The sequence below is a fragment of the Cotesia typhae genome, unplaced genomic scaffold (genome assembly GCF_013202065.1).
Source record: "Cotesia typhae breed Kobodo isofemale line unplaced genomic scaffold, CoteBio_Ctyphae contig_81, whole genome shotgun sequence".
NCBI lineage: Eukaryota > Metazoa > Arthropoda > Insecta > Hymenoptera > Braconidae > Cotesia > Cotesia typhae.
In genome coordinates, this window is record NW_027423768.1 from 192,003 (window position 1) to 215,721 (window position 23,719).

At 27.4% G+C, this 23,719-nt stretch overlaps 3 protein-coding genes across 3 annotated transcripts in view; 1 reads left to right on the forward strand and 2 right to left on the reverse strand.

Moving 5' to 3' along the window:
- The window catches only part of LOC141533002 (uncharacterized), a 29,968-nt gene extending 27,373 nt beyond the window's left edge, over positions 1-2,595 (reverse strand). The window contains exon 1 of the mRNA XM_074251645.1: positions 2,421-2,595. The gene's annotated coding sequence lies outside the window, so the exon portion shown is untranslated. The remainder of the gene's footprint in view (positions 1-2,420) is intronic.
- A 1,536-nt stretch (positions 2,596-4,131) lies between these two features.
- Positions 4,132-5,806, reverse strand: LOC141533060 (uncharacterized). The gene is given in 3 exon segments (XM_074251731.1): positions 4,132-4,529; positions 4,532-4,645; positions 4,648-5,806. Coding segments are annotated over 3 exon segments (1,224 nt in total). The 5' UTR covers positions 5,735-5,806; the 3' UTR covers positions 4,132-4,506.
- Positions 5,807-10,492: 4,686 nt separating this feature from the next.
- On the forward strand, positions 10,493-23,713 carry Htt (huntingtin). Its single transcript, XM_074251730.1, is given in 14 exon segments — positions 10,493-11,009; positions 11,087-11,270; positions 11,356-11,634; positions 11,703-11,844; positions 11,960-12,307; positions 12,514-12,839; positions 12,841-12,934; positions 12,937-13,058; positions 13,125-13,311; positions 13,314-16,022; positions 16,025-19,764; positions 19,840-20,003; positions 20,774-20,861; positions 23,473-23,713. Coding segments are annotated over 14 exon segments (8,598 nt in total). The 5' UTR covers positions 10,493-10,926; the 3' UTR covers positions 23,605-23,713.
- Positions 23,714-23,719: the final 6 nt, after the last annotated feature.

The following is a 23,719-nucleotide window of genomic DNA, read 5'->3' on the forward strand; positions in this document are numbered from 1 at the left end:
AGAAATTTCTGAAACTGAAACGAGCTTTTGATCTAGCAATTTACCGCTTGATTATTTATCATTTAAATCTATCAGAATGGTGTTTTAAAATTAAATTATTTTTCTCTTTAATGGGTTTTAAATTATTAACATCAGAAATAAAACAAAAGTTTAACTCGTTACTTCGAGTAAAACTACAGATAAAGAACAAATAACAAAACCTCAAAATTTGAATCAAATACTTACGCTGAATCGAGCTCGTTCTTCTCACGAGTAGAGCATTTATACTTGATACGATCGTAAATCAAGTACGGATTGAAATCTACGTAAGACCTCTTCTTATAAATTTTGATTAATGAATCACTAGTGTGAACATTGAACTTGTTCTGCGTCGTCTCCTGGTAATTTAATAACCAACGGTTCAACATTTCATACGACGAAAATTTTTAGGGATGTCTTCAGCGTTTTCAGCCTTTTTTTGCAATAAATAATATTATTATTGACAATAAAACTATAAAAATGATAATAATAGACCGATACTATTTTGAAAATGCGAGAGTCTCAAAAATATTTGGTTCGCAGTAAAAGAAAATAAAGAAAGAGAGAGAAGATTATGACCTGAGGGCGCAGCAGCGACGCCTAGTATAAAGAGCGCCTAAATCAAAGAGTTTTGGATAAAATTTTACTCTGGGTCATTTGTGCTTAAAAATTGGTGAAATATGATTAATACCCGTGTATTTAGAAGAAAAATTGAACATTTTATGAATAAAATTTCATTTTTGCAATAAAATACCGTGCCATCCGTGCCAAGAGCTTGTCTGATTTGTAATTTCATTAATACTCGTTACATCTAATTTTTATTAAGTTACTCTGAACCATATTTGCTAATATATTGGTAAAAATAATTCACACGCTTTTATAATAGTAAATAATCAGAATTTTATTCATTATATTCAATTTGTAATATGCAATGTCGTGCCAGATAATTGCCAGAGTTGTATTGGTATTTAGTGCTCGGCTGGATACCAGTAAAATTCCATTTTCAATAAGTAACTCTAGGCAAATTGTGCTAAAGAATTGATAAAATATAACTCTGTTTAAAAATATTCATTAAAAAAAATTAAAAAAATTCGCTGCAGTCAAATTATATATCTATAGACATATACTGAGCAATTGAAATCAATTGAAATTATTGAAAAATTTCAAATCTCATGATAGTGAATTTTTTCAATGAATATTTTTAAACAGGGAATTCACACACTTTTATTTACAGCAAATAATCGGCATTTAATTCATTAAACTAAATTTTTGATATAAAATTCCCTGCTATCAGTGCCAAGAGATTCTCTGACTTGTAATTTTATTGATACTCGTTACATTTAATTTTTAAGGAAAATTTAATTTTCAATTCCACTCTGGGCTATTGGTGCTTGTAAATTGGTGGAAAATAATTTACATAGCTTTATTTATAGCAAATATCCGGAATTTAATTTGTTAAATAAAATATTCGATATAAAATTCTCTGCCATCCGTGCCAAGAGCTTGTCTGACTTGTAATTAAATTGAACCTTCAGCTTTATATAAGTAAAATTTAATTTTCAATTTCACTCTGGGCTATTGGTTCCTAAAAAGTTGGCGGAATATAATACACACAGCTTTATTTATAACAAATACTCGATCTCTATTCATTAAATTAAATTTTCGATGCGAAATCCTGTGCCATCCGTGCCAAGAGATTGCCGAACTTTTAATTTTAATGATCACTCGGCTGAATATTAGTAAAATTCAATTTTTAATGAGTTTCTCGTGCTAATTGTGCTTCTCAGTTGGGGGGATATAATTCACACGCTTTTAATTATAACAAATACTCGGGATTGTATTTATTAAATTTGATTTTCACAATGACATTTCGTGCCATCCGTGTCAAGAGATTGCTCGACTTGTAGTCTTATTGAGTACTCTGCTGCATACCGGTAAAATTTAATTTTCAATGAGTTACATCGTTTTATTTTTGCTTATAAATTCGTGGAATAATATTCATACGCCTTTATTTGTAACACATACTCAGCAGCTGATTGATAATATTGAATTTATTATATATTATTTCGAGCTATCTGTGGCAAGGTGGACCGCGGTAGTTATTAATATTTTTACTTTTAATAAAAAGTACCAAGCCAACTATATTTTATCTTTAATGAAACAACGAATTAAAGTTCTTATGTGTAGATGGGTTCATTAGATTTATGTACCTGCTCTTACTCTTTTTCAAAATCTTTGCAGAGTATCGACCATATTTATATCTCTTTTACTAGATTATCGGGCCGACCTTGCCTTGTGGTTTATTTTACATAGTCTAAAAACTTTTATCTTTTTTGTCAATAGTAATTATTGTAACTTTTTTTACTTTATAAAAAAGCTCAATTTAGATTAATTATTCTTACCTTAATAGAAAACACGTGTTTATTGTAGATTGTAACTATTGGAGCATTATTTGTTGTAAATTATTTAATTTATACACCCACTTTTTACTTGCAAATAGGAAAGGTCTTTGAAAAATCTAATTAAAGAAATTTTATTGAAATCTCCTTTAATGTTCATAAAATTGTACACTTTAAACATCACAAAAGGATATTTTAAAATTTCATAATTACATTATTTTATATGTTTGTAAAAATATTAATAAATAATATTTTCTTCATCACCGATTTCGGTAACCTGTTGACTATTGTTATTATTATTATTATTATTTATTTATTTATTTATTTATTTCATATTGTTACTATTCTCATTATTATTATTATTATTACTAGTATAATTTGTATTATTTGTATTTGTGTTATTATTATTATTATTATTATTATTGCAATTTTTGCACTCCAATTTTATTCATAAATATTTTTTTCACACTACTGTTAAACCACTGTTAAATTATTTATTGCACAATTATTTCTAAATTCTGTAAATAAATGATATATATTTTATTTCACAATTAGTAAAATCATTTATTGGAGTATAATATTCCTCGAGCAATAGAGCACTTATTAGCTGCATTTATGAATGTAAAACATATACGTTCACTATGAGCCCTGTAATGCTATGAAAAATTATTTAAGGCAAAAATGCCCATGTATGCGCCATCTATTAGATTAATGCTACATCAATTAGAACGGCCTGTTTTATCTATTTTTTAGCAATAAGCTTAGTCGCTAGTAGGTAGCACTGCTTAACATTTTTAACCATCATAAACGCCCCTTTATGATTCTCTATAGGATATCTTTAGTACAGCAGGTTCACCAACCTTACAATTCAAAAGTTCCTTATACCTTCTGCATTTTGTCCCTCCCTCGATTTAGCCCCTTTTTAATCTACAGACGTGATGTAAGACTATACATTTGTGTATAATTGGCAATCTTGAGCTTTCTGTATATAAGAGCCATAATAAGAGCCATCTGTATTTTTTTCATGTTAATTAAAAAAAAAAAAAAAAAAAAAAAAACTATATCCGGGCGAAAATTTGAATGAAATAAACTTTAAAATTGGATTTCGAATAAAATCAAAATTTCTTTCAACTTATTCTTATCTTTGTTTGACTTAATCCATGCACATTCAGTTTTGCGAAATTTTTATGAAATAATAATTCATTAATTATATTTATCCATTTTATAGGTTTACTTATGAATATTTTTATACATTCAAAGAATATCCATTAATGACGCACGTCAATGATGATTTAATTTCCAACAAAATTTTTTTTTAATTTTTGAAAAATTATAACGGTTTCTTGGTGTCTTTTTGTATATCACATCTTTTTCCAAAGAATGAAAGTTATTGAAAATAGTTTTATTTATTTTTTTTTTTTTTAAAGGACAAATGTTATCGAGGTAGGTCTTATGAACGTGGACTTGGCGCAACTTGTTACAGTGAAACTGTTTTTTATTTGGATAATAGATACTATTTTAGGTAATAATTTTCATGATCAAAAAGACAGTACTTATTCTATAAAACCAACTATTTTAGAAAAGTAAGTCAATCGGTTTTCGTAAATTTATTTTGTAAATGGTTTTCTATTCATAAAATCTTAGTAAAATTAAATACAATTGGGAGAAATATATTACGAAATTAAACGACTAATAATAAATTGTCAATTATTTGAAAGTATTTATTTTTGTTGTAATAGTAAATTTTACTTTACTAGTAAAATAATTTTTTGAATAAAAGTATAATATTAAAAATTTACTGATATTTTATTTTTATACAATAAAAAGTATAAAGTTTAGAGATAAGCTAAGTATATGTCATATGATATCAATTATAAAAATCGTATATTTATTTCAGTTCTTAGATTAATTGCAATTACTGATTTGAGGAAGCTACTTCAATTATGTATGAAACCTTACGTATAAATGAAAAATAAAATATAAGTAATGTATTAATCGTTAAAACCGATTATTAAAATATCTCAGTTTCATTAAAATTTTACAAATTTTTATAAATGATTATATATATATTAATAATATATACTTTGTCTCACATGATGAGACACCATTTTTAGTTTCAGTAGCTTCTTCCGCAATATCAGTTGTACTATCACTATTGTTAGGTTTCTTATCATATTCGAATTTGTATCCCTGCGCCTTGGGTGTAGAAACTTGAATAGGTTTTCTGAGATTTTTAAATATTCAAGTGAAGTATTCAATATACTGTAATTTTGATCAGTTTTGAATTTTTTCACAGAATGGTCATTTTCAGTCAACTTGCGTTTTCTGTTTAATCGACTACTGTTTGGATCTGGAGAATCTGAGAGTTCAGATATACAAGTGGAACGATCCTGGAAAAACGACACATTTGAAGTGTTAACAAAAAGGGAATCATTAGGAGACATTTGACGTTGGCGTAAAGTTACATGCTTTAAACGTCCTATGGAATTTCTTCCAGATATTTTTCGTAATGTGCGACCAAATGAGAGGTCCCTGAACGACTCTGACATCGAAGCATTTGGATCCGTGACATCCATTAATTTTGAATTATCTTTAAGACAATCATTCAGTTTTATTTGTACGTCTTTCAACATTATAGTCGAGTTATAAGAAATGAAGGATGCATCATCTTCTTTAGGTTGAAAGTTATCCTCGAACTTGTTTGACTGCTCTTTTTCTGTTGGAACCGATTCTGATGTTGTGGATTCGACAGTATCTAACTGCGATTGATTATCATTGCTAGGTAAACTTTCAGTGTTGGTAGAAATCGATACTGCACTACGTTCTGTTTCGACCGTTTCAATATTTTTATTTACCGCAGGAACGGATTGGTCTTCTTGCAATTTATTATTTGTATCATCGCTTATCTCATAGCCGTTTGAATTTTTCTTTAATTCACCCTTGCATTCAGTTGTTAACTGATTGTCTGTATTATCCTGTGTTTCAATCAAATTTATTTTATCATCATTGTTGTCTTTCGTTAAGTTTTCTTCTGTTGTTTTTTGTTGTGGTTGCTCTGATATTATTTCGCATTCGTTATTAGAACCGTTAACATTCGAAGTTACAGTTTCATTCTGAGTTTTTGACTCTTTTTCTGAATGATCTTCATGTTTGTTTTTGTGTTTAGTCAAATCTTTTTTACTCCCTTTAGACTGAACTGTCGACTCTTTTGTTTCTTGATTTTGTGTTTTAATTGATGAGCGAGTTTTTGAATTGTCAGTAGAGGATGCTGCCGGAGTCGAAATTTTATCACCTTTATTAGAAGCTTGAGAATCCATGCTGCTTGAAGTTGGTAATGTCTTCAATGATTTAGACTTGGTGGCACTTGTTGGTAACTTGCTCTATGGTAAGAAAATGATATTTTAAAATAAGAAAAACAATAAAGTTAATAAAGTAAATAGAATAAAGAGAGCATAAGAGAAACTTTTCACTTATGAATCATTTTGTTTTTAATTACCTTAAAATTTTTGGCAAATTACTCCGTTGATTATTGTCAACGGAACCAAGCCTGAAATTGAAAAATTCAGATTTATCAATATAAATAATACAGATTCAGATAACTAGATAACAGTTAATATCGTCATTCCATTTAGAGAAGGACTGAATTCCATTTAAAAAAATCCTCCATTTGAATGATGTATTTGAATGATTGCTTTTTGAAAATATAAAAAAAATCGCTTTTAAAAAAATTTCAAGTTAAACAATTTGCTACTTAGAACGTCGATATATAAGTTTGATGGATTGTTTAGTATTTTTGTCTTGTAATAGAGAGATAACCAATGTAATGTAAATAGGCAATGTCATAAGCTTCTTTTGGCGAATACAATTACATATATATGTACGAATTATACACATTCACAAAACATCAAATAGAAGATTTTGAGACTTTAGTTAAGTTTTCACTTTCCAAGGGTAGATTACGTTCTCAGAGTTTAAATAACTTTTTGAGCAGCAGCAGTAAGTTGCTTATCATACTACTAAAGTTTACATTTAGTTGTATTTAATATATTAAATAATAAAAGAAATTTTTCGATTTCCTTGAAGCTTTGGAACTGAATTTTCATTTTCTACGATCTATGAGTAATTGTTCGTAGTCTTTGCAAAGTCAAAGATACAATTTAAAAATTTCTGTCAATAAAGCGAATTAAAATTTAGAAATTTCATGAATTTTTAAATTACTGTAATATAATTAAAAAGTTTTACAGAATTAATTTAAAAAAATTTATATCTTATTCATATAATTATTTTATTATAATTTTTATAATTAGATGAGCAAATTATGAATTAATAAATATATTCTAATCTACTGCATATTTATTTATGTAATGTGTTTCAACGACTCATCATAAGAGTTCATTAAATAAAAAATCAATGAATATAATAAGATTACCAGAAAGACAATACTAACCTTGCTAAATTCGATTGTTTCGAAGCCGGTGGTTCATTTGTATTGGTATTTTTCGAGAAACCGATGATTTGTACCTCCGAATTATTTTTATCGTCGTCTTGATGAACTTTTGAAGACTTCTGCATGATTTTATTAATAGTCTGTAAGATGTAATAAAAAATAAGTCTATTTATTTGGACGCTTTCTACTTACAAGAATATTAAATAAAATTATTAGTGGATTTGGCATAAATCAAAAAATTGGTATTTGCTTAATTATTTTTTAGTGACTACAATTTTATTATTTTTTTACCTTCTTAGATATTTTTAAGTGGTTAATTAAAACGAACCGGTCGTTTTTTCAAATCAAAACTTTAAATACAACCCACTGAATATTGAATTTTAATTATAAATGTATGAATACCTATATAAATAATGAACTACTCACGATGAAAATAAAACACGTTGGCTAATAAAATACTCTTAAAATTGAAAATTTAAGAAAACGTGGTATGGTGTAATTATACATAAAAACACCTCTCGAGTAATTGAGAAAAACTTGTTATGTGTACATACTTAAGATTCATATAGATATGTACTTGCTATAATAAATATAACGCTATCAACGTTATGACGTGTTCAGTTGAAACAAGTCTATGGCTGTCCAGTACTTGGAATTTTTAGAAATTTCATTTTTGTAATAATGTAAATCAAATAACTAAAAAAAAGTATGGTAAGTTTTTTAAAAGCTTTGTATATTTTTTTTTATTAGTCATAAGTTTATTAAACAGTTAATTAAAAATTAAAATTCACAAAAATACCAACATAAGTATATTTACTGTCGGAAATGACGTAATAACGCTTTTCTTTTCTGGGATGCCTTTAGATGCATCCAGCAGGTGACACTACCTGTCAGTGAAGCGCGAATTCAAATGTAATTTAGATTATTTTAAATATTTCATCCACTCTTATAATTTAGATGAAAAATATGAAAATATATCATGTAAGTAACGTGATAGGTTGAAACAGTACAACCTGGTTATAAGTTACATCGGATGATCTACTCACTCACGGCAGTTATCCTATCCTATAATATAAAATTGATGATTGAACTGAAGTTAGCTTAGTATCGAAAATCTCGAAAGAATGGTTACTGATTCCGTATTGGTTAGGATTAAAGCGCGCGCGTATGCGCGCAATTTGAATTCCTAGTATAAAATAAAATAATATAAATCTATCATGTAAATATATGTGAATATAGTAGAAAATATTATATATTAGTGTGTAAAGATCATTTATATATAGTAGAAATTTGTGTACTTGTATATGTACAAGAGTGGACCCTTGCAACCTTCACCTCACTCTGGAATCACTCTGTATTCAGAGTCAGAGTGAAATCATATTGAAACCAGTGTGGATCCAGAGTAATCTCAGAGTGAATTCAAAATGAAACTAGAGTGTTTTCAGAATGTCTTGAAAATGTTTTCAACGTGGGTTTAGCGCTTTTCAGAGTAAATTCGAATAATTCTCAATTTTGTCCTTAGTATATTTATGATAACTTTAACACGAGTGTAGTGTATTGAGTTTTCATAATTTACCTAATTATATTAACAGTTAGACGACAAATGGTTAATAAATTGATAATCATATAGCATTTTTCGACTACATAATTAACAACCATTTCATTCTACAAAATAAGAGATAACAAATTTTGTAATTTGAAAATACTTTCAATTAGTTAAAGGTCTATTTTTATCTTTATTATATTAAATTATGAAGTCAACAGGTGAATTTAGTATTATACATTATTAATTGGTTCCCTATTTAAAAATTTTTAAATGTTATGAATTTTTGTATGACTTAAAAAGATTTTATTTTGAAAATACTAGAAATTCACATAGGGATCAGTTTGATCCGGGAAAAAAAAATTATATATAATTCTATAGAACCATATATAATCTATATATGATTTCATATAATTTATATATAACTATATGTCTTTACATATGTTTGTTTTTAAGATTATATGTAATTATATAAAGCTATATATAATTGCAAATAATTTATATATAACTGTACGTCACTACATACATTCGTTTTTAAGATTATATATAATTTTTATATAACTACATATAATTACATATAATTTATATATAACTATATGTCATTACATGTATTTGTTTTTAATATTTGATCGAGCTAAATTTTAAATTATTTTAATTTTAAATTATTAAAATTTAACCAATTAAATAATTGTCTTCGAATAAATTTATTTATTAATAGTTAATAAATCTTTCTATCAGTGTATATTGATAGTTAATAATTTACAAACGAAATAAAAAATTTTGTTCATTACGCATTGATCATGTATACTATTTGCATTACTTGTAGTTGTTAAAAACCCTGATATTCAAGTAATTCTCATCGGTAAACTGGTAAAGAATTAGTCTTTCAAGCGTCAGGTCCCAGATTCGATTCCCGAGCGTAACAGTTGTTTTTTATTTGATTCCACTCTGGCTTTAGTCTGGGTTCACTCTGGTTCCACTTTAATTTAATTCTGAGTTTATTTTGATTCCACTCTGGCTTTAGTTTGGGTTCACTCTGGTTTCATGCTGGAAAATAGGCACAAAACCACTCTGGAACCATCATGATTCCATAACGTTTCCAGAATTTTTTCAGACTGATTTCAGAATGATTTGAAAGTCGCAAGGGGATGCATGTACGAGAGATATGGTGGGAGAAGAATAGAGTTTGAAGCTCATCGGAAAAACAGGAAAAACTATGTAACGACTAACGACACTTCTCCTCGAGAGCTCAAACCGGTGAAAAGCTTATTTTTATAAACTTAAAATCATATATATTAAAGCTTAGCCAATTAAATCAATTATAAATACAAAGTCAAGATAGTTCTGATAATTATAAAAATTAAATCGTTTTGAATTTTATTTTATATTAAATTAAGTTTCCTTTCCCGTGCTGAAACCGAGTATTTTAATAACTCCCGGGCGAAAGAATTAACGTAAGGCTTTCAACAAAATAAATTAATATCCACCAGATGGAGGTATAACAACATGCATTGCTTCCTCCCTGAGTATATAGGATAGAACAATAGGATAGCAATTAAATCAAATAGAAATTTTAAATCTATATAAAATATAAATATAAATTTAAATTATAAATGTAACTAATTAACATATTCAAATTCTGTTTTATCTGACAAGTAGTGTCACCTGCCAGATGCAATCCAAAGCATTATAGTTATTGCGACATAACATGAAACTTAATAGCGAATTTTCATAAGACGAGCAACCATGTTGATGTTGGAACTGAAAAAAATGGCGGTTGATTTAAAATTTTCTGTGTAACGAAAATGGGTTAGAGAATTATAAAATAAATGTAATAGATTTAGTAGTCTTTGTTTATTGATTTACTTTTATCTTTTATAAAAAAAGTTTATGGAGTTAATAAAAAAATTAAAAATTATAGTTGATGATTTCTTAAATATAGCTGTTACAAAATATATTTCTATAGTCTTATTATTAAGAACCATTATATAGAGTAAAAGATTTGTAGTTTTAAATAAATATTTTGAGTTTCAGGAATATGTCATAATTTTTTGAGTGGATAATTTTTATTATTTTTGACTGAGGACAGCGCTACTAGTGGAGACTTGACATCATAAATTCAATGTTTTGTTATATCTATATGTTTTAGCCTCAAAATCTTGTAGAGGTAAAAAAATTAAATTACCCGTTGTAACATCAATAAGAACATTTAAATTGTGAAAACAATATTATTTGGCTGAATTTTAGTTAATATAGTAGATGTTTAAGGATATTGATGTCGAAGGTAAAAAAATAATATTTTTTTATGATACTGATGAATACTTTGAGTGTTTCAAAAGAGTTGTTGATACTATTTTAATCAAAGAAAATTATTGTAATAATATCAATGTTGTTTACTTATGATGCAGCAATTTATATGTATAATCAGTGATGGTGATATAAATTGTTATTTTAGTTCAACAACAAAATGAGTTGTATCTGAGTATTTTAGCAAAAATAACGTTATAAAAATACAAAAAATGGCTAGTCTAAATAGTGTTATGAAGGCTATAGAAAGCCTTAATTCACACCTGGATGATGAACATGCTGATATGCGATTGAGGTAACTAATTATATCAAAACAAAAAAATATTTTACTTACATTTTTAAATCAATAATTAAACTGATATTTGATTACAGGAAGGAAGAAAAAATGAATTATTGTTCAGCTATAGCTAATGGAATTAGTTGTGCATCCGTCAGAAGTGCTCGTAATTTTTCACAAATTCTTAGCATGTCAGTAAGAACTTTATTAAATGTTTGTGCTGATATGGATGCAGATGTTAGATCAGTCACTGACGAATGTCTCAACAAAATAATAAGAGTAATTAGTTTATTTCTTATATTTTTTAAAAGAATATTTAGTATTTTTGCACTTAAATTTAAATAATAAATTAATTAATTTTTAGTCAATATCTGATGGGAATATTTTAAAAATTCAGTTTGAATTTTACAATGAAATCCATAAAAACGGTAATTGTCATTCTTTACGTGCAGCTTTACATCATTTTGGACATTTAAGTCATACAATAAGACCTGCTAAAGGCAAACCATATATTTCAAATCTAATTCCATGTATTGTAAATATTTCTCAAAGAACTGAAGAGTCATTAATGGAAACGTTATCTCAATCCTTGCCATCAATATTCAAAAGTTTAGGAATATTTATGTCAGATAGAGATGTAAAGGTATGTACAACATAAAATAATTTTTAATATTTATATAATTCAATAAAATAAAATAATTAATTTTTTAGACTTTACTAAAAGCTTTTTATCCAAATTTATCTTCATCACAAGCATTTTTTCGACGATGTGCAGCCAATATGATTTTAAGTACATGTATTTATTGTCACAAACCTAAAATATCTTTATTTTATGTTATACGTTATCTTATAGGTAATTATATAAATTATTGCAACTACTTAATTATTATTATGTTGTAGTAAGATTTTTTTTAAATTTTATTTATTTATTTATTTTTTTTTTTTTCAATAAAATTATTCTTTTTCAGATTCAATGATAACTATATCAAATGTTGGAGAAAGTTCTCATCTTGTGGTAGGATCTTTAGGTTGTCTTCGAATAATGTTACCCTACATCGATAATTTATATAATGAAAATTCAGATTTTAATCATGATGAATGTGATAGTCTTCTACAAATATATAAATTATGTTTACGGTTTATACAGTGGCATTCAGATCACAATGTTGTAAATGCTGGTTTAGAAACTTTAGTTCAACTTTTACGCACCAGCAATCAAGAATTAATTACTATAGTTACATCAAGTAATGGGATTGGCGTAAATGATAGTAAAATTGTATCTGTCGACGAAAATATCACTTTACCTTCAAATGACGGTAAATTTAATAACAGTAGAAAACTTTTGAATATATTAGTTGTTTGGATTAATTACTGATCTAGGTCTATATTATCTATTATCCATTAGTTTTAAATCTAAATAACTAATACCTAACAATGTCTTTACTAATGAAGATAACAAGTTTAATCTTTATTTTACAGAGATACTGTCCATTTCACTTATAAAAATTGATTTAAATTTCAGATAGAGTTGATGAAGAAATTAGTGTAAAAAGTATCAAGAATGTAAAAGATATTAATATATTAGAATCTAATGAATCAAATTTTATGAATGTCGTTGATGACACAAAAAAAAATTTGAGTATAGGATCTATTGATGATTCGGATGTGCCTTTAAAATATTGTTGTCGTTATTTGTCATCAACCTTTTTACTGACTGGAACACCAGGTCAATTGGTTCCTGATGAACGGTTTCGAGTTAGTGTTAAATCACTTGCTTTGACAAGTATTGGTGCTATCGTTGGACTTTATCCAAATATATTTTTGATGACACTTGAAAAAAAAACTAGATGTAAACGAAAAAGATGACCAAATGATTTCAGATGTTTTGTTGTATGCCGAACATTGTGATCCACAATTGCGGGGAAATGTTCCTATGATAATTGGATATTTTTGAATACCATTTACATCAAGTATCAAATTTCATATAATGAGTTTAAAGCTGAATTTTCACAAATGCGTGAATGTAAATTTCATCAGTTGGAATATTTAATTAAAATTTTCGCAAAGGTATTAATTATTTTTTTCGTCAACCAGAATTTATTTTGATATTAAAAAATTAATTGATTTGTTTAGGCTTTAGATGATGAATCTGCAATAACATGTCGTCAATCACTTGTTGCTCTCAACATTTGTTTATCATCTCTTCTTGAGTCTGAAGATAGCATTCAAGGAATTACATTAATTTGGCGGCTTTTATCCTTGGCAGATAATTTATATTTTCTTGTGAAAATGAAATTAGTACAAGTGCTGAGTGAACTTCCTATATTTCAATCAACTATCTTACTAAAAATTCTAAATTCCAAGAAGAAGTTTTAAATACATTTATAAAATTGTTGAGTGATCAGGATCCTCGAGTTCGGCAAGAAACAAGTAGTGCTATTGTAAAATTTGTTGAAGTGGCATGTTATGAAAATCAATTTGATGATGAAGTAATTCATAAAGCTTCATGCTTCACTGAGCATCAGTATTTGAATCGTTTAATTTTAATCAATCAAAGAGGAATTCCGGCATACAATGCAGAGTATAATTTTTTTGTTAATGGATTAGTAGAACCTTATTATTCTTTTTACGTGGATAAATGTTGGAGTCCTTATTATCGAAAAAAAGTAGAAAATGCTCTGTCCATTGTAATTAGTTTATTGATTGAACAATTACCTGCTCACTCGTCAAAACATTTGTCGTATGGCTGTTTTCAGACATTGTGTAAGTTGAGCCAAGTATATTCTACAACTTTATTTTCAGGTGCATGGGACTGCAAATTACCTAAAAGCTTGAGTATAAAAAACAATCCGATATTATATTCAAGTAATCGAAACATTAATAATGATACTAATATGGATATTTTATTACTGAATGATCCTCTATCGCCAATCAGCGTTAAACTTTTAAGTCTTGTTATTTCATTGTTTACTTCAGATCCAGTGAGTTTAGATTTAGCGTCTCACAAAAATTTGATCATTTTAGCAGGTAATTTGCTTTCTGGAATATCATTAAAACAAATAAAAACTGTCAACATTAGTGAAAAAAAGGAGTCGTTAGATAACACGTCAAAACTGTGGAATTTATTTGATAATATGGAAATCAATAACTATTTTGAACTTTTATTTAAACATATAATGAGGCTTATAAAAATTTATGTTCATGTCATTGATGATATTCAAATCCCATCTTCCCATAGTAAATCAAATTTTGTGTCATTTCCGAATATACAATCAATATCACCTAGAAAAAAATTAGGAACTCAAGCAGATCATAAACCTAAAGAACGGGGTGAAAAAGGTCCTATGAATTCTTTCAAACCGGGAAAAGAATCTGAAAATTCTTTTTATGAAATTCCGCATTACGTCAAGTTATACGAGATTTTACAAGCTGCACATTTAAATTATAATTCGACTATTGACACTGATGCAAGTCAAATGTATTTAGGTCTACTGAATGCATCGCTAGAAGTATTATCTCAAATATTAGAAATAGCAAGTACCTATGAAACTCGAAAAGTTGCCGAAGAAATACTTCGTTGTCTTGAAAGTACGCTTTCTCTTTCAGTTACAATGACAATTCAATGTGTACGACAACTGCTTAAAAGTTTATTTGGAATGAATTTAAGTGTAAGATGGAGTGAATTTGACGATATTAAAAGCGTAGATAAAACCACTAAAAGTAATTCGGAAGATGTCAGAAGAGGATTGCATGAACGATGTGTTCAAAAGCCGTTAAAATATATGACGGAGTTTATAAAGTCAATCGGAAATAATTGCAATTATAATGAATATGATGTAGAAAAATCAACAACCTCCAAATTAAATCAACAAAAGGATCAAAGTCATAAATTAGCCATATTATTTAAATCATTTACTCAATCCAACAATCAAAAAGCATTTTTTGCAACTTTTATTCGCATCTTTGAACCGATGGTAATAAAATCTCTAAATTTATACACAACTACTAACTCAGTATCGTGTCAATGTCAAGTTTTAAGTTTGTTAAGTCAATTAGTTCAATTTCATGTCAATTATTGTCTTTTAGATACTGACAAGACTTTCATTAATTTTGTGTTAAGCCAATTTAGTTTTATTGAAGAATCAAAACTTATGCAAGTTGATTGTTTATTGCCGAAAATTTTTACTTTTTTCGTTCATCTGTCTTATGAAAAATTCCATACAAAAATGGTTATTGAAATTCGAGAAGTAATAAAATTATGTGATGGATTATTAGCTAGTGGTCAACCTCCTGTAAGTCATTGCATTCCTGCAATCATTCCAATTGTTGAAGATATTTTTTTAAGACGTTCTAAGTTTTCGACAAGCGCAACAAATAATACCGAATTAGACACGACACGAGAATATTTAATGTCAATGATGCTAAGACTGGTAGAATATGATCAAATACTGTCACTTTTAGCTCAATGTCTTCAAAAATGTCGACATAATGAAAATGGTGAAGAAAAATGGAAAAAATGGTCAAGAATGATCATAGATGCAGTTTTACCAGCTTTATCATCTGGGCTTATAAAAGTTGAATGTGAAAGTGTGATGATTGCTCTTGTCAAATTATTTTCAGTGATTTCTCCAGTTGTTTTAAGACCTGTCGATTCTCTTTTGAAGATATTTTTTATGGCTCCACCAGAAGAGGGAGATTCTTTAATTAAATTTGAACGATGGTTAGGAAGAATTAACATCATTTTTTTTACTCTTATATCGTATAATAAAGAAGAAAATATTCTTACAAGACTATCCGAGTTTACAGTATGCATGAAAGATTTTATTGATAATATAAATCTTTTTGATTTTCCTTCTATTTATACTGATCTCGTTGATTCATTCAATGCAATTAATATCAAATCTAATTCGCCATCTCCAGAAGAAATATTTACGTTATTTATTTTCAAAGTTATATTAATTTCTGCTGCTAAAATTTACCAGATTATAAATTCAGTGGAGTATTACTATAAATTAATGAAATCACCGCAAGATAGTTGTTTTTTCATGAGCTTGTTTTCTTTCTCCAATTATGTATTTATCTGTTTGAATCTGGAAATTATAACAAAATTACAAACACGGCAATGGATATGGTTAAAATTAAAAATATTCATCCGGTGAAACAATTGAATCAATTTATGTTTGATATTTCAACAAAACACAATCCTTTTGTCGCGATACAGTGGATTCATATGATGGCCATTTTAAAATATAATGAACTAAGTTTTTGGTCTAAGCTTTTAGAAAATAAACTTTCCAAAGAAGAAGATTTAGATAATGGCATTTCAAGATCAAATAATGGAAAAATTGTAAAAATTAATTCAAAATTATTACGTCAATGCACAATCATATTATTCTGTAATTATATTTGTGATAATATGAACGATACCGAATCATTGCAGTGGTTAGTATTGAATCATACTGAAGATATAATACATCTTGAAAATGAGTCACCGACAATAAATTTTGTCACAAATGAAATACTGAAAAATGAAAAAATTAGTAAAATATTTGTACAAGAAATTTCTGAGAAGCAGTTTGATCATTCTCAACCATTGCTGATGAAAAAATTGTTACAATTGCTAGATTGCACACATGAAAGTCAAAGCGGAGCAGTAATTTTAACTCTAATATCCAACTTTATTTTTTCTTCTCGTATAATTATTATGAAAATGGCTACTAAAATATTATATAAGAAAATTAATATCCTTTTAGATTTCAACTCTGATCAAGTTTTTGAACAATTATCACGAGAAAATTTATCTAATTTAATTAAAATTTTCAACACTAAAAAATTGACTCGAAAGTATTCAACACTAGTTGATTATATTAATAAGCTAGTTATCAAATTTTACGATATTCCTCCAATAATCAAGGATCACCATCAACATTTTGACTTACAAACTTTGAAGAATATTCAATTAGATGAGCAATGGTTCACTTCACAAGTGAGATTTAAATGTAACCAAGCTAGTCAGCCAGTAGAATTTACTGAATGTGCTGAATTATTAAGCAGTCTTAACCGCGAATGTTGTGATGAAATTATAATGTCAAAAGAATTTAATTTAAAAATTTTAAAAGAATGCATAAAACTTGGAGTACAAATAACTTTAAAAAATTACATAAATAGGATTGTTTTTTCAAAGAGTAATAATAATTTTTCCGAGCCAAGATATGAGGACCAATCGTATTCTAAATGTTTATCACCACTTTATCTATCTGCAAAGCAATGTTTATCTAGTCATATGCAGTGTATAAATAAATTAATAGAAAATAATTCAAATATACAGGGTAGTGTTACAGATGATCGAGAAGTACAATATGCAATAAGATTTAAAGTTTTAATAGAAGATCAAGCTTATCGTGAAAAGTTATTTATAATTATTCCCGCTGTGACAATAATTATGAAATCTATTCGACAACTCAACGATCAAGATATTTTGTCTACTGATTTAAAGTTTAATGAAGAGCTTGCTAAATTTTCTACACTATGTTTAGAAGTCATGTACTGGATGATTCATATCAATAATGATTCTGTTAATAATTTCAAACCTCATTATTTAGATCTTTGTTTAAATTGTTCTATTGAAATACTTCAAAACCGGGAAGTTTGCCAAATTTTTGGAGATGAGAATCACTACACTTGGGTTTGTTCTGCTATTAATATTCTTATGAAATTTGTAGAGTTTTGGCATTTACCGAAAAATTTATCCAACTCAAGTAATTATTTAAGTAAACAAGAATTTTTGCCAAAAGTAGATGATAGCAGTTTAACAGCAGCCTTAAAAAATGAGCTTACAAATGGATATGCTCGTGCTTGTCTTCAAATGGCTAGTCTTATTATTTGGGTAAAAAAAGGACATTTTGAAAATAAAGTACAGATTATTCCTAGTTTCAGCATAAACTCTATAATCAGACTTGTTGTAATAATGAGCCGTCAAGAATTAGTTAATTCATTTGTCCTAACGCCCCCACTGGTATGGAAACATGGATGGCACATTGAAGGATCAGGTACTACCATGTGTCATTTTCCTTTATTGCTTTCCACTTCAGAATCAAATTTCTTACAAGATTTAAATGTATTGGGGCAATTTGTTTATCGGATTACATTGCTTGGATGGACATCTCGTCATCAGTTTGAAGAAATCTGGATGGCTCTGCTAAGCATTTTAAGTTCATCATCCAGTGAAAATAAAATATTTAACGGGATAGACGATGAAGGAAATATTGATGCTATAATACTTGCTGTTCAAGGAATCACTAGATTATTAATACAGACACTGATGCTTCCATATCCAGGATATCCAATAAATTGTAGTGTAATGCATCATACTCGAGACCGACCACTATCTCTCAAAAAAACAGCATCAAAAAGATTATATATAATTCAAAATCTCATTTCATCTCAATATGAAAATATGAACAAATTTAGTATGAATACTGATTTATTTAAAGGTATAACAAAATCTCTTGATTCTGAACATTTATTTGAACGAGGAAATATTGAGCGAGATAAAGCGAATAGTGGATACGATTATTTTTTCTACAGTCAACTTTCAGTTCAATATTTGTGGTCTTTGTGCTCGCTTCACGAAGATAAGCTTTCAGCATCAGTTCTCAAATTAAAAGACAAACGGAATCAGTCACTTGCTTGCAATTATCTTGACTTGGATTCATGTGTAAGATTTTTAATTGAATTTTACAGTCGCTGGATGACGACATATGCAAATACTTTTCCTCGATTATTGAATGAAGTGGTGAAGAGTATCATAGCTATTTCAGAGCTTTTTGTTGAAAGAAATCAATTTCAATGGATGTTTGACAGTTGCTGGGAAATGGAACAGATTCATCTCATTGACGATGAAATTTTGCATCATTCATTGACATTTGCTATTTGTAAAGCTGCTGCTGTTTTGATACCGTTAGATATTGAGAGCTTAGAAAAAGTTAAACAAGTTATTGATCAAGGATTAAAATCAAAGTATTTTCCTTGTCAAGTAGCAACTCTTCACGGAATTTTGTATTTATTACAAAGTGCAGTTGAAGCTAATTGTGAAGAAACAATTAACATGATTCATCCAATAGCTGTCAGCTATATTCAAAATTATGTAGATGTTAAACAGTCTAACGATATAACTCTGAATCAATGTGAGCAGCACCAACAAATACTGTGGGCATTGATATATTTTCTTCACGAACACATTAAAGAAACTACATCATCAGATACGGAAATATTTGCAGTATTAGAATTAGCATCTACATTAACTAGTTCATCGACTATTTCTGTCGCTCTCCATAGAACTCTCATTCAGGGCTTTGAAAGGCTAATTGCCACAAAAAATGTTACAATACGAGAATCTGAACAAATAGTAAAATTATCTTTAGAAAGATTAAAACAACCTAATGTTTTTTTTATAATACCAGCTCTTAAACTGCTGATAACGTGCATGTATGTTGAAGTAGCAGATCGTATTAATGAAACAACTGCTTCAACTAAGGAACAATCACTTCTAAACATTAATCCTGAAGCTCTCATGATGACAATAGAAAAAACATCAGCTATATTTGACAGAATAAAACGAGGTTATTTAAGCGAAGTTAAAATTCTTGGTTCTGTTTTAACAGAAATTCTTGAAGATTTTTTTCCACCTTTTGAAATTTTGACCAAAGTAATAAGTGAATTTTTATCTCCTCAGCAACCTCATCAAAAATTGATTGTAAAAATTGTTTTTAAGGTAAGATTACATATTAAGTATCTAGTTTATTAATCTTTCAATAATTTTAATAAAACAAAATTTTTTTTAATTCAGATATGTGAACGAGTTGCAAGCAATGTTGATCAACTCACGTTCTTTCAGGATTGGTTAATATTTAGCTTACCAAATTTTATTCAGAGCTTGCCAGCACTTACATTCACTTGGTGCTTATCTTGTTTTTTTATTAGTGCCTCGATAAATCCATGGCTCAGAGCTTTGTATCCTTTAATAAAGTTTGGAAAATCAAAAAGTGCGCAACTCATAATGCTCATTCGATCGATAAAAAAAAAATAATTAATGTTCTGAAAATACATTTTTTTTTATTTTATTTAAATATTACTTTTTCAATTTATTATTTTTTGTTTGTTTTCTATATGTATATTTTTTTTATTACTTTTAAATACAATTTCTTCTTTTTTATTTTTTCATTTTAAATATCGTGCGGTGTTTTAAACTGATCATCCGCACTAAGTGTATTTTTTTCATTGATTTTAGTTTTTCGTTAATAACAATTAAACAACATTAAATAAGACGACCATCTTCAATGGTAATCTTCGCAAAGAGAATGTCAAGCTAATAAAAAAAAAAAAAAAAAAAAACTAATCGAATTCGTGAATTTTTACGCAAGTTATCGTATTTCAAACGGAAATTTAAGTTGACTGACAGGAATTTTCTTTCAACTATTTTGATATTTTTTTCTGGTTCTATTATGTTAAATTGATTTTTACCAGTAACAGAATTAATCTCCATTAAACTATATATCGAATTACGCGTAAATTAATTAGACTACGTGGATTACCAACCGTGTAATTAGTTAAATAGCTGAGAAATCGAGGCAAAATAAATTTTTCGATCGTAAAGCACTCTCTGATGCTTGACATCATAAATCATACAAAAAAAAATAATTTTTAAGGATAAGTAGAAGTATACCATAATTATTCGTAGTCTTTACGACATAAATAAATATTTTCTTGAATAACCTTTTTAGATTTCCTTATGTACAGTCAAGAAGAGGTAAATATGAGTGTGAAGACAAACAAATATTATTTATTTCTTCATTGGATTTTTTTCAAAAGGTAGTTATAATTGAACTCAGATAAAAATTATTTTTTAATAGATAGTTTTACTTGCAAATTAATTTTCTTAGAATTTTTTTCAAATTTGATAATTGTTTAGATAAGAGACTTTAAGATTCTTTGAGCGTAAAAAATTGAAAAATTAACTTATTTAATTTTTTTTTCTTCATTTTATTCTTTGTTACAGTAGATTTATAAATATAATTGGAAAAATATCAGACTATAAGTTTGTCGATTGCATTTTAAAATGTTTAAGTTAAAAAAATACATTCTTGGTATCTTTTTTTATTTAAACATTTCATACATCAATTTGTAGAGTACCATATTATTTTTTTTTAAAAATGAATCCTATCTTTTTCTCTCCTTGCACTCATTGAGAGACACCGTACTATCTTTGTCACACTCGCAAAAGCAAAGCTATTGCAGATTCATGAATTCTTATTAAATAAATAAAAATTTCTTAAAAACAACTGATAGAAAGTAGATAATTAAATAATCTATCAAGGAGCAGAGACTTTTTTTTAATAATTTTCATTGTTTGAGAGAAATTCACATTATGACATTGTGATTGAAACATTTTTTATGAATTTTTGAACAATTTGTAAGTTTTGACAAGGTTTATAGGTGATGCGATAATTTTTCAATATTTTTACCTTTTTTATATTTTATATCAATAACAAAATAATTTCAAAAAAAATTTTTTTCGATGGATCAATATTTCGAATTTACACAATTTCGGATCTAATTTGGTTAGTTCTATCAAATTATCCTACGTCTAAATAATTACTGCAGTTTTTCTTAAGAGCCGGTCCCAGCTATTGGAAGTTCGTGAATTTCTTCTAAACAAAGAAAAATTTTAGAAAATAATCTATGCTAACATTTTCAAAAAAAGCGCTTCGCACTTCGATAGATAATTTGATTATCTATCGAAGAGCGAAGCATTTTTTTCGAAATTTTATTTTATACATGAGAAAAATACGTATTCAAAATTATTAATAGGTAAAATTGAGTAAGAGATAGTTGAAATTCTAATAAAATTGGAACATTACAGTTTGCGTGATACAACTACTTAAATACCGAAATAAAAATATACACACGGAAAAAAGTAAACTGTAAAATTCACTCGGATTCCGGTTAATTTTTATAGTTTAAAACAGTAAAGCGGTTATCGGGGTGACAAAAATGTAAATATTACAGAACTTAATGTAGAAAGTGTAAAAGCCATAATTTATAATTTAATATCGAAAATAAGTGATTACTAGTTGTTACTATAGTAAATAACGATTCCCTCATCTTAAAAAAATTACAGTTTCAAGCAGTAAAAATTGCCGTTTAAATATATGGTCCATACTATGAGGAGAAGGGGAACTCAGATAAGGAGAAGGCGGTCTCACTTTGGGAGAATTTAACATTTGAAACAGTAAAAATTCTACTCTTAAAATATATTTTTTACCAGTCCATACAAGTCAATAATTATAGTTTTATTTTTAGCATTGCGTTTAAAATTTACCATTTTACTTTGTAAATATTGACGTTACTTATATAAGAACTTTAGTGACTGTATTTTATACTTTTTTACATATCATGCGATAATTTTTTAGCTACGATAAATGTCAAAGTCAAAATTCTTAATTATTATTCTTTAACATTTTCGAGATTCACATAGCGAATGTTACTGTTTGAAATACACAAAAAAAAAGGTTCACTTGGGCTAAGAAAATATTTTTCTTCCTCATTACTTTCTTGAGCGAAAAAAAATTTTTTTTGACACAAGAAATTTCACTTATTTCAACAAATGAATTCTCTTGCTTTATCAAGTACGTATCTTGATCCAAGAAAATTTATTTGTCAAGAAAATTTTCTTGTTTTGAGAAAATTCAGCTTCTTGCTCCAAAAAATTTTGTTCTTGACAGAAGTAAATTTTCTGGCCTTGAGAAAATTTCTCTGTTGCTTCAAAAAATTAAATATCTTGATAGTAAATTTTCATTAATATTTTTATTGACTGACATGTCAAATGGGATGATCAAATAATATTGAATCATTTTTTTTTATTCAATAAGTATAATTGCACGTTAAAATAATATAAAATGGGCATGAAATATTCAAGAGAAAAATTTTCTCAAGGTGAGAAAATTTTTTTCTCAGCTGAAGTCAGTGGTGCTGCTTCCTTAAAGTATCTAAAAATCTTGATTAAATATAAAAATTTATTATATCAAGTATCTATGATAATTTGAACTAAGAAAAAGTTACTTCCACCAAGAATAGAATTTCGAGAAAAATTTTTACTTCGGCCAACACAACTTCGGTCTTCCTTCAGGCACCCGAAAATTTTCTTGAGCCAATAATTTTGTTTTCCAGTAATTAAAGAAATTTTTCTTTCGGTGTAGTATTTTCTTCCATGTAAAGAATACATTGTAGCATTTAAATGATAAATATTATAAAGTGATTTTTAAAATCACGATTTTACTGTTTAAAATGGTAATTTTTAGCAGTTGATCATTACTTATTATAAATCGACTATTATTTATTACAGTTTACTTTTTTCCGCGCAGGAATACATTTGACTTTCTACTATTTTAATCATTTCATGTTTGTTATAAATATTTTGCAGTTATCAAATAAATCTCAAAAAGAGGCTTTCATTAAATGCTTCTCTACAGCCGAAACTGAATTAACATCTCCCATTGGTGATATTGTGACATCTTTACAAAGTATTACCAATGACCATTATATTCAACAATAATTAATTGTAAATAAAATATTTGTGTATAGTCGTCACAAGAATATTTAGAGTAACTTATTATTTAACTTGTAAATATTATCAATAATAATAATTATTATTATATTTTGAATGTTTG